Source organism: Acromyrmex echinatior, chromosome 4 (assembly GCF_024713525.1).
Source record: "Acromyrmex echinatior isolate Ae372 chromosome 4, ASM2471352v2, whole genome shotgun sequence".
Lineage (NCBI taxonomy): Eukaryota > Metazoa > Arthropoda > Insecta > Hymenoptera > Formicidae > Acromyrmex > Acromyrmex echinatior.
This window is the reverse complement of record NC_141855.1, coordinates 5,310,912-5,328,006: the sequence shown is the minus strand read 5'-3', so window position 1 is coordinate 5,328,006 and position 17,095 is coordinate 5,310,912. Positions and strand designations below refer to the sequence as shown.

The 17,095-nt window shown below is 30.2% G+C and overlaps 1 protein-coding gene across 2 annotated transcripts; it reads right to left on the bottom strand.

Moving 5' to 3' along the window:
* Positions 1-4,676: 4,676 nt before the first annotated feature.
* LOC105153237 (diacylglycerol lipase-beta) lies at positions 4,677-16,309 on the bottom strand. Of its 2 annotated transcripts, XM_011067964.2 has the most exons (14): positions 15,182-16,196; positions 12,154-12,252; positions 11,366-11,578; positions 8,551-8,867; positions 7,904-8,047; positions 7,645-7,813; positions 7,402-7,525; positions 7,183-7,326; positions 6,854-6,965; positions 6,678-6,770; positions 6,371-6,525; positions 6,162-6,299; positions 5,902-6,017; positions 4,677-5,741 (listed from the first exon to the last, which is right to left on the bottom strand). In XM_011067964.2, exons 2-14 carry the CDS (start codon positions 12,246-12,248, stop codon positions 5,564-5,566), a joined length of 1,998 nt encoding a protein of 665 aa, XP_011066266.1. In that variant the 5' UTR covers positions 12,249-12,252; positions 15,182-16,196; the 3' UTR covers positions 4,677-5,563. The 2 variants fall into 2 exon arrangements, 1 of the variants encoding a protein (XP_011066266.1); XR_015544744.1 differs by lacking the exon at positions 4,677-5,741 and having other exon boundaries at positions 6,162-6,294; positions 15,182-16,309.
* Between the last annotated feature and the right edge of the window lie 786 nt (positions 16,310-17,095).

Below are 17,095 nucleotides of genomic sequence, written 5' to 3'. Positions count from 1 at the left end.
ATGTATTTTATTATAATATTTTGAAATATATTCATTTGTAATTGTTCTTCGATAAAAGTTATGCTATCCATGTTTTTTTATTTTGATAAAAATGCTGTGTTTTGTGATAATTGGTGGAATACTTTGTTGTAAATCTTGATCGTATACTAAGAGATTGTAATTAATGTTGATTAAGTTACCGTCAAAATATTCGGGAATTGCATAATATTTGCATTATGCAGAAATTTTAAGAAAATTGACAATTAATTTACTTTTGATAATTGACTTTTTTTGCGTTGATGCCGTGGAATTTGATGAGAAGTAGAGCATAGGTCACTCTCCATGGAGATCATTCTTCTCTCTGTTAGATATTATCCAACGTCCTCGATAGAAAGGCCTAGTTACATTGTTGCCATTTTCTATTTAACGCAGTGTTTTATCGCAATTTTTTGAAGACTTATAAAGTTTTTTTTTACCTCGCTGTTAAAAATAAAGCGGGAAATAATAGAATTTATATACGCGCAATTAATCGTTTGATTTATTCCATTATAATATTTGAATCATAGATGCGATATTGCAATACATTAATAGTTATCAAATGACATTTATTATTATTTTACATAAAGAAATAATAATTACAGAAGACGCGTTGCAGAAAATTATATGTATCGGAATTGATTGGATCGTTTCATTCACATTATCTTATATCGAAGTTTTGCGTACTTTTTTGCACATTTTCTTATTTTGAAAAATGTAGTTTCATATATACAGTTAATAATAATAATTGACATTCTTTTTTATTGAAAGATATATATAATTAATTTATTAATAATCTTTTGATCATGATTGCTCACATAAATTAAAAAAAAGGTAAAACAAATTTTACAGTTGTATGTATTTGATAATTAATAATAAATATTAGTAATAGTCATTTGTCGATTGGACATAGTCCAATATTTCACATCGCGATCGTGAGAATTTTGTGTTATTATACGCATACCGAATGTTTTCTCTGTAATTTCATATTAAAAAGAAATTTTGCGCATACATATTGTATACATACTGTACATTATATTTTCAGTTTTATAATGTAATTTTTTTTATAATATGTTATGTATAATGTAAAGTAAATTGTGTAAAAAGTAATATAAGTAATAAAAATGTAAAGAAATATACTATAAAATGAGGTAACTTTATTTTGTAATTCTCACAATTAACGACTGTAAATATTGTTATATATTGTCGTTGAGGTTTCATACATGAAAAAACTACGCAATGACAATATAGTGACATCAACCAAGAATTACAAAATAAGAGCCTTTGTCCCAGAAACTTTAACACAAATTATAAAAATATGCTATGTTCAAAATCATGACATAAGACTTTCGAAACTTCTTTAAAATAATAGTTGGATTAATTCTTTATAAGATTATATTTTTAAGATTTCATATGTTCAGATTTTGCGTGTTGTATTGTTAAAATTTAGACGAAATTTATTCTGATTGTGGACGACAATTATCTCATTTTATGGTATTGTAAAGAAAAGAAGAGATTATTAATCGGATAGTCGGGAATGTGATGGAGAGGGCCTTCATAAACTAACTTGTTAATTAAATTATCTGGAAAATATATATGCGTAATTTTATTGTAATATATTTTAGGTTTTTTTTGTATAGTATATTGGTTTAAAAGTTAAAGAAAAAAAAAATAAATGGAAGAACTCAAGCAAGTTAACGTTGCCGTCTATTGTTTAACGTCAAAATAATATCTTTAATATTGTTTTAATATCAAAATATGATAAATAAACGTGAACTTGCTAAAGTAAAAAAAAAAGAGGACCGTTGATTATAATCGACGGGGGTGGTGGAGGGCCTTTACAAATTAAGTTGTATTTATCACATTATCTGAAAAATCTATATAATATTTTGATTATAATATACTTTATGTTTTTTTTCTATAGTTGCGTTGTGTATAGTATATTATATTAAAAATAAAAAAAGGAAAAGAAAGAATCGCCAAGTAACAAGCTAATGTTATTTGTTATTTGACATCAAAATAACAATAAATAATATCAGTTTACAAAAAGAGGACCGTCGATTGTTATCGACGGGGGTGGTGGAGGGCCTCTCAAAAATCTGTAGAAAAAGATCGTGAATGTGTTACCCGTCAGAAATATCCACGGTTATATAATTGTATGTGCACATTCTATACATATAGAAGAGTCAGTAAATAGATTTTATTCATTTAATACACGGACATCTATTCTCAATCGTTTCTCCCTGTATTATTATCAGAGAGAAGGGCCATCCCGGCGTTTTTCAGATTAAATGGGCTGAAATTAAATTAGACATTTTTTTAGTGTTGACATATATATATATGTATATATATTCTTAAAGTTATTTAACATCTTACATTATTTAAGACAATCACAAGACTACTTATTAATGGTTATACGTTCAGCAGAGAAAATAGCTTTGCAACTGTTGTAAAATTCTTTAATTTATATATTGAGTCATTTAAAGTATCCGCGGTTTTTTCATTCAAAAATTGAACAAAAAACCGCGGATACTTTTTAAATGACCTAATATTTATAGCCATAAAGAAATCATGAGATGAAAGTAATATTATTTCCATCATGAAAGAAACGAAGGGAAGAACCAATCGTTTTGAAGAATCTTACAATAGTTGCAAAGCTTTTTCTGCTAAACGCAATTAATATCTATATTTAAGATAAATCCACTGCGTACCATATTCGAATGCCAGCTACGTAGTTACCAGTAGTAGTATATTTGTTCAGGAAATCTCTCTATAAAAAAATTGCCGTTTGGAATTGGCGTTTAAATCATCGTAAGTCTCCATTCCCCAATCATATCTTGTGTACGGCGATCAATGTGCGTACACAGGTATATGAGATAGAGGTATGCACTGGTGACAGCGTATGGCATTTGAAGAAGAAAGAGCTTTTTAGTTCTCAAAGTGTTAAGGCAAGATTCTGCAATAATTTGTGTCAAAATGTAAAAAAATAAAAATTCTTGTACAATGGTATATTATCCAATGGGATTATTAAGGGATATTACAGGTTGCCATTTTCTATTTAAAGCAGAAAATTTGCATAAAAATTTAAAAAAGTATTGAAGCAAAGTTTCTGCAATAATATAATATGTGTTAGAAAATATAAGAATATATTTGACTCCCTCACATATTATTGCAGAACCTTGCTTCAATACTTTTTAAAATTTTTATGTAAATTTTCTGCTTTAAATAGAAAATGGCAAATATATTACATAATATATGTGTTTACAGGTTGCCATTTTCTATTTGAAGCAAAAAATTTACATAAAAATTTTTGTACAGTGGTATATACTATCCAACATAACATATTGTTACAAATTGTTGCATACTACATCATATAACAATATTAATCCAAGATCTAATCTAATTTCTAAAAATAAAAATTTTATTATAGATAAAAAAAATAACTTCAATAATAAGTAATTTTCTCTTACTTCCAAGTATCTATTTTTTATATGGATTGATATAAATTATGTTTATTTTTATATTTTTATATTTATTTCTATAATAAACTTAATATAAAACTGCTAGAAAATAGAAACGATAAAATTCTTCATGTTAAAATTACGTCCCTTTGTAAATTGATATTTTGTAAGCATATTAATTTTTTCAAATTATTGTAAGTGAGATTTGATTATGTGCAGAGCTGGATATGTATATTTGAAATACTTTATTTAAAACACAGTGTTTGCAATACAAATGTATTTTATATTTTGTATTTCAACAGAGAATATGAAAGCATTATGTATTTTGTATTTAAAATTGAAAGATTGAAAGTTTTTTGTATTTTATAATTCAAATAGTAATTCAAATAATAATATATTGTAATAAGATTAGTTGTCAATTGGTATATATTTGAAATACAAAATACAACAAGTATTACTTTAATTTATATCCTCTTATAAAAAGATAAAATATTTAATTCATGTGCTCTGCTGAAATACAAAATACAATTGCCTCCAGATGATATGGCCAACTTTGCATATTCGCTAAATATTGACTATATTCAATATAGATAATTATGTACGTCATATGTATATTTAATATTGGCATACGTTGGCCATATCGTCTGGAGGCGCATTTACAAAGAATGGTTTTCAAATAAAAGTATTACAAATACATGTCCAGCTTTGTTTTTCATGTATTTACTTTTAATTTAATTTCATGGAAAAATACTAGTTGCTTTTGTAACAAGCATATCTGCGTTTATATAAGTTTGTATTGATGTATCCTTATGACCGAAAAATTTTAAATGGAAAATATAAAGTAGGAAAATAGCATAAAATTGAAATGAAGATAAACTTAATTTTAGAAGATAATAGTCGATTAATGAAAAAAGAATTAAATGAGATATATATATATATATATATATATTAGGTGTTGGAATTAATTCGTAGCGTTTTACAAGTGATGGGAAGTACTTTCATTAATGTATTTTTTAATGCTCATGTGAAATAAATAACATTCTTTCATTAAAAAACGCTACGAATTAATTCCAACACCTAATATATATATATATCATTAGAGAGTTAAGTAAATAATAAAAACAGTACCACGTGGATATTACTTTTTAATTTAATACAATAAAGATAGTATCACTTGAGTTTTATAATCTAGTACAATAGTTTTTTTCGTGGAGCACATATTTTTTTTACTTTTTTTTTTTTAAAGCTACTACGGAATTGACATATGTAATAAACAAAAATGTTGCCTATACCTAAAATTAAAATGAATCACAAATCTAAAATGTGTCACAAATCTATTCTAGAAGTTACGTAAATCTATTAACATTGAAATATCATTATGAAACAATAGTTCTCGTACGATCGCAAAGGTCAAGTGACGCTATATATGGATATAACTTAGGATGGGGGTAATTAGCTTGAGAGAATTGTGAAATTTATTCCCAAATACGTTTCATCATAATTTTGCCATTTGTATATAATTATATATATATATTATATATATATATATATAATTATACAGTATAAAAAATTTTTTTACGAAGGTTACTATACGGTTGGAGTTAAATATTTTTATAAAATACGAAATGTTACTTCATTTTGATTATATTTTCATTATCGATTAGAAAACTTTTATTCGTTTTAAATAATAATTCCACTTTAAAAAATTTAGAGAGTAAAATACGTAAAACGCTAATGCAATGTAAAAAGTTAATTAAATATAGAAATTTTTAAATAATGTCTACTAAATTTTTAACTTTGCGTTTTGTCATTACACTTATAAGTGGGACTTCCATTTTTTTCAATTAATCATTGATTAAATTAATCCTAATTAGTCAAAATGTTTCAAATCAATATATCTATTTCTCATTAGGAAATTATCCCATCTTTTATTTTATTTATTTATTAGTTTATTTTATTACCAATTTCTATGTTATAAACTGAATAAAAAGTTGATAAATAATTTTAGGATATATTATAGGATTTGATTTGTGATTTTGCGAAAAATTCTTTTTATTAAAACTATAAAATCACTTCTTTGGATTACACTAAGGATCGAAATAATACGGTATATCTTTCTGTTGCTCCAGTAATGTAGCTAAAGCCCTCTCTATATTTTCTGGTAAATGATCCAAAAGCATGCGTGGCATTACTGTTAATTTTATAAATTCCTCCGCTTGTGCCCATCGCATCTCGTATTTTCTCTCCTTTGCGAGTTGTTTTTTGCTAATGTAAAAATTAAAAAAACATTGTTATTATCTAAAATTTTGTAATCCTATGACACTTAATATATTTTTGCAGTATTTTGGAGGATTTGATTTATATTTTTTTATGAGAACCATAAAAATTAATACTTATAATAAGAAATTATGTAAGAGCAATGCACCTTTTTCCTTCCGTTTTTTCGAGTTTGCATCTCACTATATGAAGTATACGACCAGCGTTAAACAGTTTCATTTTCGAATATCTTCTTTTTGTTATATCGCGTTCTATTATTTTATCCTATTGGAAAAAAATAAATTATTCCAACAACAAAAAGTTTAAGTTTAATTAATCATTAAATTCAATATTACATAGAATCAATATATATTACAAATGTTTGTGTTCAACACTTTCTATAAATTTTGTAAATGCACTTTTTCTTACCTTATCATTGTGCTTGATTAGCAAAGGCGATTGACCTGGGATTGTATTAATTATGTTATGATTGGCCCATGTTTTACTCAGATCTCTTTCAGGAACTCCGAACAAAGCATATCCGAATCCATTCAGGACAACTCTGTACTAAAAACATGAAAGTATTTATCGAAACAGTTCGATTTAATAGTCCGAGTGTCATATAAATTCCAAAATACCTTAGGCAATCGACAAGCATGAAGAGTTGTCAGTAACGACGTCCTTAAATTCTCTATACTATCCACACTGAGTCTCATTACAAGATCATCGCCAAGTCCTACGGTCAATACGAATTCTTCCGTGATCTTAGCAGCTTCTCTACTGAGCAGTCCAGCTTTTTGAAGAAATACATTAGAAATTGTAAATCTATTAATAAGTCTATTATATGTGTGCGCAAAATTAATAATTGGCGATAGTATATCTGTCAACTTTCAGCTTCAACTTTTTTAGTATTAATTAAACTATGATATTTGCACAAACAATTACCAGGTGTAGCATACGCGTAGACTCTTAACTCTGGATAACGAGGACGTATCAGTAAACCCAGCAAAATGGCTAAACCGGCTCCTAAACTATGACCTAAGCATATACATTATCTCATTATAGAATTATGTGTCACACAGTTATGCGTCAGCGGCAGTTAGTACGGAGTACGTTCTTACCAGTAAATGTCAGATGATAATTAGGATACGTGGCGAACGCTCTTTCTAGGACTTTATAATTTTCCAATTGCTTTAAAATTACTTTTACTCCTATTATCATGCCTTTGTGGGCCTATAAATTTTACATAAATTTATATATTAGGTGTTGGAATTAATTCGTAGCGTTTTACAAGTGATGGGAAGTACTTTCATTAATGTATTTTTTAATGCTCATGTGAAATAAATAACATTCTTTCATTAAAAAACGCTACGAATTAATTCCAACACCTAATACAATTAAATTGATTTATTTATATATCTTATAATCAGAGATTGGAAATTGAACGAACCATACTTCCTGATGGAATACCAGGACATTCAAATAAATCAGATGAGGCTGCAAAATCAGTAATTATATCTCGCAACGATAACGATCCTCGTATAATCACAACAATACTGGCAGTTTTGTGATCCACCATTACACAGAATGGTATCTGTAAAATTTCAAAGAGCAATACTTAATGCTGAACGAGCATAGAAAGAGTATAATTTAGACACAATATACAAACTTCGCATAAATGATTCTTGAAGGAAGCGAATAGAATATCATCCTCAGATATCTTTGACAGGTATTTTACGCCAGAAAGATAACAGAGACAACAGTTATCGTCTAGAATAATATTACGCTTTCGTCTAAAAAAAGAGACAATAAAATAATAAAATAATAGAAATAATTAAAAAATATGTGACGATTATTCTATCAAATAATAATAAAAATAAAGAGTAATATTGAGTTTTATGTTGTCTTTTACCGAAAACAAGCACAGCATCTCATGCCGCGTATCAAACGAAAACATCCAGTACACGTATGCTGATATATTACGAAAAGCCAGCCGTAAGAAGCGATCGATAGTTGCAGGAAATGATGGGCGGCTTCCAAGGACATCCAGTTAGGTGCGCTCGAAAAAATCTTGCTACCATCTAACAAAATAATTAGCAAATACTTTATAAATGACAAATATTATATAAACATATTTTTTGTATCTTTTTGCAATATATAAATGACGATACCTGAAGTGTATTTTGGACGAGCAATTAGATTTAACTTTCGTAATTCATGAGTTTCTCGCTTCTGCCGGACTCTCAGTAAAATACATCCTGCCATTACATCCGAAGGAACCAAATTCGTGCCTCGGAATAAAGCAGTTAAAAGACCTATAAAGATATTTATATCAGCACTTATCATGAATTATATTATTAAAAAGTAAAAAAATATATAAGTTGCTTACTCTCTTCTCCTGTTTCTTTTTCTTTCTATATAATATTACATTTAATAATATTTTATAATACACATAATGATATAAACCGCTAAAAAACGGTATAAATTACGTGTACAAATTAGATTTATCGAATAAAATTATTACAACTTTTTATCGTTTAATATTAATCTCACCCCAAATTAAAATTCATTCCTACCATATCGCATTAATTATGCATGTTGCGAAGCGTTCGCTACCTCCGAGCGGTGAGAGATCAACGAACTCATCACAAAAAAAATTCTACCGACGCGGCGCCAAAATCAGAGATCAATGATTTGGTTTATCATCGGCCTTTTGATGACCGTTCGCGCTCGGTTTCTGATTGGAAGCGATACCTACGCGATTCCAGTTTCGAATGCGGCAAGACCTCTTTGTAGGTCAGCCGTACCTATGTCTCACCAGCGACTTGTTGAAAGGCCTCGTTCGCACTCTCATCCTTACGCATCCACCACAGGAATTTGAATCTTCTTAGCCAAATACGCGAGACCTTGCCGTGCTCCACAGAGTTCTCTAGCTGTTTCTTCTCCAAAGAACCAATTGGGTCGAACACTAGGGCGAGGCCGAAGATACTGAGACCGATTAGGATCCAATCGAAAAACACCAGGGCCTCCACGACCGTAATAGAGTATGATTCGTGGTTGCATTCAACGCTCTGCCCGAAAATCCATAGAGTACCCAGAATGTTCCATCCGATCTCTGGCAGTAGCATCAATATCCTGAATAAGTCGAAAAGAAATGTCTAGACTTATCATTAATTTGATGATCGTCAGTTGCTAAGCTAAAAAAAAATCATGATTATTGCTTATAATATAGCGAAATATGACAACAATGTATAGTGTTGAGCAAGGTATTTTATTTTCAATATCTAGATACAGGTATACTCTGGAAAAAATGTACCGAGGTATAGGTACTTCAAATGTATTTTAAATGTATCTAGATGTTTTTATTTACATTTATTAACATAAAATTTCAGAATAAATAATCATTTATGATTTTATATCCGGGGGACGTATATTTATGTATTATACATAGGTATTATATATATGCATATGTATGTTTTTTATATATAATATGCATACATATTCTAATAATATAAGGGTTAACCATATTATATTTCTAGACATATTTCGGATGTCCAATGACAAATTACTGCTTAGATAGCTGTCTGTATAAAAATCTCAAACTAACCTAATTTGTATATAGTGTTGCGTCAAATAAGTCAGCTGATATTGTATTTATGGCGAAATCTTCCAAAAAAGTGTTACGTTTATATGTTTGCATTTTGCATAACAGCATAAAATATATGCGTATAAATTAACAAAATACGTTTTACTTCAAAGTAAAAGAATTTTAGAAATTCTCATATACATGTAGATATTTTATAGATGACTCCTGTGAAAGGAAAATAGAAATGTATACTGCCACTGTGTCAGTGTTTGAGTCCGATTTTATCAGATGCTTATTTTTTCTCGTCTTATGAAAAAGTTAATTACTGTAGCATTATAAACAGTATTATATAAAAGCTGTATCATCTAATAGAAGACTTTTTTTGTATTTATGTTTCTAAAGTTTTATTTTTAGCTTTTGATTAAGAAATATAATTCAAAAATAAAGATGATATGATAATATTGAATAATCTTTCTATAATTATGAAGTTATATATGATATAATACATACAGAGTCTGATAAAAAATTTACCACGTTTTGTTATAAATGATTAAAAATAAGAGGAGAAAACACGTATTATCAAACTTGTAAGTAGGGGGACATTTTGATGGCATTAACCTAAAATGTCCTTGGTTTTTTACTACCTACTAATAAAAAAAAGATTCTTTTTTTAATTTGAAGAGGTATTTTTTAATCATTCAATCGATAGTACTCAATTAGCTGAACACTTTGTATTTCTCTCTCTCTCTCTCTCTCTCTCTCTCTCTCTCTTCATAAACTTAACTATTTTCAGGATATAAATTAAAAGAAGATATAAGTCTGAAACAAATTTTTTTATTATTGTAATAAATGTTTAATATATTCAACATGTTAATCTAAACATGCCTGTAGTCTTCGCGGAAAGCGAAGCTTACTTGATCTTTTTTTATCTTTTGAATTATCATTATAATTCTACATTTAAAAAATTAGTAATTATATCATTCGATAAAGCAAAGTTTTAGCTTTAAGAATCTGATTTTTTAATTTGCGATATGATGATTTTTAACGGAGTTAGCAATCAAAATCAGAATGCTCTTTTATTTAATTCGCATGTAATTTGGTAATAAAAAGTCGTAGGAACATTTCTTAAAAGCGAACTTTTAGGAAAAATTTGAAATTTTCACGTCAAATAGTCGAAAATTTTACAACGAATATATATATATATATTCTGTATATAATTTTAAGCTAACAAAATATAGAATTTTTCCTCCGACCCAATATATAAAATATATATGCAGAGTGTCCCATAAGTTTGGCCAATCGCTTTTGTGTAGATAGAGCGGACTAAACTGAGTCGAAAAGTCCTCTATCATTTTGCAATGGTTTGCAATTTTCACAATGATTAACAAGGTATTAATTACTAAAAATTGCCAAATATTGTTCTTTATTCTAATAATTTTTTTACTCAAATACAACTTTACAAGAAAACTGCAAAAGATAAAAATCATGTATTTTCTTCTCATAAAACTAAGAATTTTTTCAGAATTTTTTATCAACTTTTTAATACCGCATTTTCTTATTTTTACCAACATGAGAAAATACGATATTAAAAAATTTTGAAAAAATTCTGAAAAAATTCTCAGAATTTTATAAAAAGAAAATAAATAATTTTTGTCTCTCGCTATTTTTCTATAAAGTTGATAGTATTTGAGTAAAAAATTATTGAAAATCAATATTCAGCGATTTTTAGTAATTAATATCTTGTGAAAATTGCAAAATGATAGAGGACTTAGTTTAGTTCGCTCTATCTATATAAAAGCGATTGGTTAAAATTTATGAACACCCTGTATATATATATATATAAAATTTTATATATAAAATTATGATGAAGAGAAGTTATGATAAAAGGCCTCTAGCTCATAACAATGAATGAACCGATTGCAAATAATTGGGCAAATTATTATTAAAAACAACATACAGGAGTTGAAAACTTTGAAAAAGTGTCCCATGAAGGTTATCGATCTAGAAAACTGATTAGACATAACGCTGGTTTACTTTTGTTGCTTACTTGACCAGCAGAAGCGGTTCGACATAGCGTCGGGCATGCGTGTCCATAATAGCCCCCCTCGCGCTATGCCTGATAATGATGAATATCAAAAGCGTGACGATACCAAGCATGACCGCTTCACCGAGGAGATACACGCGCACTAATTCACCTCCCAACCGACAATTCCACGTATCCTCGTAGTACCTTGCGCAGGCGATCCCTATAAGAATCAACCTGTAAAACACACAGCCGATTACGAGAAACAAACTAGCAACAATCCGCGCGATTTTAATCGGGCGATGCGCTCCTGCGAAAGAACTTAATATTGAGAATATTCAATGCTTCTAACAAATTTAGAGAATTTTGTATATCGAGTTTACAATGAGAGTCTGTAATCGGAAGTCTTAGACTTAGATCAGTTCTACAACTGACGATTAACTCATAACGGAGATTCAACTTATTCATTGTCTCTTTCCAATATTATAATTGGAAAAAGATGAGAAAGAAATTGAACTTCGATTAAGAATTAATCATGAATGTTGTGAAATTGGGCCTTAATTGGTGAAGTTGACCAATCAACGTTAGTCATACAAGTTGACTATTATATCAACTTCACCGATTAAGTCTAAGACTTCCGACTGTAGACCCGGCAATAGAATTTAGTTAAAATTTGAGCCTTAAAGTTCTTGAATTTTTGCATAGTAATTTTGAATTACAATTTACATGTTACGTTGTATTCGTGATTAATATTATGCACTATAATTTCAACATACTGATAATCGCGGTAATTGCTTTTCGGGGATACTTACCATACAATACGGATAAATAATTCGAACAAGCCTGGATACACGAGGTCGTCGGTTGCGGCCAACCATTTTCGACCGAAGAGTTTCAACGCAGGCATTTCCCTGGAGAAAGAAATTTTGCTATAACTCTGTTACGATATTTCGAAAACGTTTCTTTCTTAATCAAGTGGAGGTAAAAGTGAATGCTCATTTATAAATATTTTATTTAGGAAGTTGAAATATGTCTCCATCTATATCATAACATACTTTATTTATCGAGATTAATCGCTTCTGTCACGCTCTTGTGGAGCACGCACACCGCGAAAAGACTTAACGAAGCTCTCGTGCGCGGATTTCATAATATTATAATATAAAATAGCGGATGCGGCTTTCTATAATAATAAATATCTCCAGAATTCGGGCGATTACGTGGTTATCTCCTTGATCACGAAATCGTCGGAGAAAGCGTCGAGAGAAAGTTCCTGTGTCCATCCCACATCCGAGACCGTTGACAGTCTTCCGATGTGTTTAAATGGACCTTCAGCCTGTGATTTTCGTTATCTTACGTATAATTTACTTGATTTAGACGCTAATAACATGATTATATCAACTGATTATAGCGATACTGATATGTTCGATTGGACAGCGATAATGACAGCGATACGCTGAATATATCTTGTTCAATCGCGCTATATCTTATTATTGTTAACTACTTTGCAATTTTCTGCACGATATAAAGGGGAAAAAAATCAAATGATATCACGTAATCAATATCAATTTACTCGAAAATTATGAATTTTCTAGATGTGATTCTTTTTCATTATTTTTGGGAAAAGGAGAAAAGCTCAAATTAAAAATAGTAAACTTTTTTTGTAACATATTTTTGTTTACTAATGTATTTTTTAATCCATCGCGTGTAAAATTTCTTCTACTGTTCATGATTTTTTACTTCTTGCATTTTTCTTTCTTCTTCGATTTTGATTCTTTTCACTGCTTTTATTATAAGTTCGCACGCGAATTAGCGCTCCTTAAGAATTGCGTAAATTACTTTGGAAACATTTAACAATGAGAAAGCATACATTACGTCATAACAATTAATAACGTGTACTTTTTGAATGCATCAATTAGTTATAGATATGATTATCTAACTACTTTCTTTCATAAAAAGCATGAGAATGCGGAAGTTATAGTGTACGTATGTTATTATGATATTAGGTGGAGGAGAGAAAATTGACATTATCATCGTAATTTCACCGGTAATAATGACGCAGGCCTCGGATTATCTACTTATTGATGTCGAAATATTAGTCATTACTCTGTCAGATCCCATGTCGCAGCTGTTCGACACGAATACAATGTACCGTTTGAATAAACAAAGAAATATGTTGCAATACTTTTTGCGTTGCTTCTAGGGTCCAAACACATAAGGGATTTCCTAGAAGATTACAAATGTACAAGAAACCGTAAACGCAACGGCATGCAACTGAAATTGCACCGGCAGCAATTAACGCTTCCTCGAAACTTGCCGTAGGCTTGCATAATGACAGTGTAGAAAAGGATAAAAACTATTGTAAATCACGTATCGTTCGACTTGTGAAAGAGTAGAATTTTTACAAATTATTTCAAGATATAATATTTGCGAAAAAATTTTTATAATAACGATTACAATTCAGACACAATTTAGCAAGAGATCGTAGAAAATGGAAACACGACATTCAAAAAACACTATGCTGTAACTGCATTCATGTTCGTGGTAGATTGAATTACACGAAATAAAGTGCATCGCGTGCATTCCTTAATTCGAAACGCGCGCACTAACAGCGCGTTGCCGCGAGTTTTGACGAAATAATACGCGAATCGAGAACTGGCGTCTTTCAACGCGTATATATAACCCGCTCTTTGCTTGGGAATATTCTGCACAATGGAGAAAAAATTAATCGATTTTTTTTTTCTTAGATAGTAAATTCCGATTGACAATATTTTATGCCAATTTATGCGATAAAAAACTGATCCAAGTAACTCATCATTTGGATGCAAATATGATAATTATGAGCAAAAAGTTTTCAATGACGCGTAATATTGAATATTTCATATCTCGAAGCATGTATAAAAATAATTTATATTTAATAAGTATCTATATCTTATTTTCATTCTTATAAATTAAATTTAATGTATTATTATTTATTTGTATGTACAATAATGTAAGGTATCTAAAAATATATCTTATCTTATTGTGATAAATAAATAAGATTTTGTATATTTATAGTTTGAAACATTATATTCAGCAATATATTGTGTGTCATTCAAAAGTACATGGGTTTAGTCTGTGTTATCTTCTGATTATTGTAAAGATAAAGATTCTAATTATCATAATGATTCATAGATATCATAGCAATTAAATCTCATTATTCGATATTATTGCTTTTTCTACGAGTGCAAAAGGTGTTCTTCATTAAGCTAACAATGCAAGAATCTTACAAAAATTTAATTATAAGTAGCACGAATTACCGCTATAGCGAATCATGATGTACGTATAATTTTATACGATACTGTTACGCTACCAATCAGCTCGCATATATTTAAGAAAGTATTAGACAAAATTGACAGAAAAATTTTCATATAAAGATTCAAATATTACGTTTAAATGTTATTTATCCTTTCTTTCCTTCTTCGATACGCTGAGAGAAAAAAATTTTAATATTTATGACATGTTACTATAATTGTAATTATTATTGCTACAATAATAATAAATTTTATATATAATTTTATATATATATAATATATATATATATATATATATATATATATATATATAATAGTTGGCAAACAAAAATGACTAAATTATAGTTAAACTTTCTCAATCTAAATATTACTGATTCATAATAATCAGCAAATCTTATAAAAAAAAGTAGATCTCTCTTATGACATTGAAACATCTCATTTCAACCGGATTAGTTTTTATAATACAAGGTTTTTATAATACATATGACTTGCTAAATTCATAGACTGGCACTATCAACAGAAGAAAAACAATATATGAACTTCTACTCACGGATGCGCGAATCGATATCCGGCGAATCCGGACGCGTGTTACACGCGCGTTGAAATCTCCCTTCAATCGACGTGCCGCGGCCGCGGCACTCCACCTCGCCCACCGCGCACTCCAACTACTAGTTCAACCACCTCGAGAAATTCAGCGCGGTCCTGAGAGTTGCAAATGAACCGGATTGGAATTTTCGTCTAATCACCGTCAACCAAGCCTTTCTCCAAGTTGTAGACTGCAGCGAAACTGGAGCGCTTCCGCTCGGATTCCCGTTAAGTTCAAGCGTCTCGCGATTCTCGCGAAGATAACTATTTTCGCGCTCGCACGCTATCTTTTCGGGAAATCACGAATATGATTCAAAGACTGTTGAATCTCTCCTAATTTTACACTTACTTTTCGTTGTTTACGATTGCAAAGCGGTGCGTATCGTAATCACTTTGTCTAATTCGTTCACTACAAGCGCCGGTTTTGCCACCGCTGTCAAAGCTGCGCTTATCGCACGTACAAAGATATGCATAGCGACCACGAGATACGAGCGTCTCTCAGTAACCGGTGCCAGCTGGTCCTTGAACATTCGCATAAACTGCAATAATGACAATAGTGGCCGCAATGCGAATGATATACTGATGCGCACGAGAGATAGCTCAATCCGTGAGAGCACTTCAATATTATGTCGGGGACGGTTACTCTCGAAGTAGAATCGCACCGAACAGAACGTTTTACACTATACACTGCGACTTGTTCACCTTGCTGCGCGCGACACCCCGAGCGGCCCGAGCGAGCAACCGAATCTTAAGAACTTGTTAACCACAACTGGACCGGTACGCCACTAAAGAGAGAGAGAGAGAGAGAGAGAGAGAGAGAGAGAGAGAGAGAGAGAGAAAGAGAGAGAGAGAGAGAGAGAGAGAGAAAGAGAGAGAGAGAGAGAGAGAGATGTGAGAGAGACCATGAAGAACTTTCCCTCCGTTCGTCAGGTTATCGTACAGCGTTCTGACCACGCGAGAAGGAAAAATGCAATGAAAAAGGAGAAGAGGAAGGAATGGGCTACTTCGAGAGGGATAAACGCCGAGTCGAGTCGAGCCGAGCCGAGCTGATGGTGGGAGCGACGAATCGGCGACGCACCTGGCGATCGTGCCTGACCGTTCCTCTCGAGGAGATAGAGAACACGGTGAATGTCGATATCCGGTGATGGATCTGGAGAAGATTAGTCAAGAAGGGAACATGTTATTTTCACAATATTTTTATTATCAAGAATATAAATTACATACGTTACACATAAGATAAATGTACCAGTTAGTAATACGATCCTATTATTAGACAAAATGACAAAAATTTTGAATATTAAGCCCTTTAGTGATGTGTACGACTCTGAATTAATTTATTTTCTTAAATTTTTACAAACAATAAATTTACGTATCGTTAAAAATTTAATATTTAACTTTTTTTCTAATAATTGGGTCACGTTCACTAACTGGTACATTTACCTTATAAGGCGATGAATCTAAATTCGTTAATGTCTTATTCAAAATTTTGATATTAAAATCTAAAGTATAAATCTTATGGTATCAAAGCTATACAGAAAGAACTATTTTGCTGCATCATTAAAATATTGTGTAGAAAACTCAATTGACGTAAAATACAAACAACTAACAGTAACATTACATCAATGTTACAGTTTCCTATTCAAGAATATAATGTTATATACATAACATGTGTTATATTACATTATTGAATAAAAAATTATATTGTTATTGATGTAACGTTATTGTTGGTCTGTATTTTGCGGAGAGCAACACAGTCAAAAAGTTTTGATATTCTTCAACAATTTCAGCCTGAGCGTTCTACATAAATATTTTAATAAGTTAAATTTGTATAAGATGATCATTTTTTACATGCCAAAAACATACTTTAATTTTTGTCATC

Excerpts from the sequence above, each read along its gene's own strand:
- LOC105153237 (XM_011067964.2), bottom strand. The coding sequence starts at position 12,248 with ATGCCTGCGTTGAAACTCTTCGGTCGAAAATGGTTGGCCGCAACCGAC. Across the intron at positions 8,048-8,550 it reads GGCCTTTCAACAAGTCGCTG|GTCTTTTAACTGCTTTATTC; the intron begins GTGAGACATAGG and ends ATATCTTTATAG. Across the intron at positions 5,742-5,901 it reads GAAAAAACGGAAGGAAAAAG|CAAAAAACAACTCGCAAAGG; the intron begins GTGCATTGCTCT and ends TTTTTACATTAG.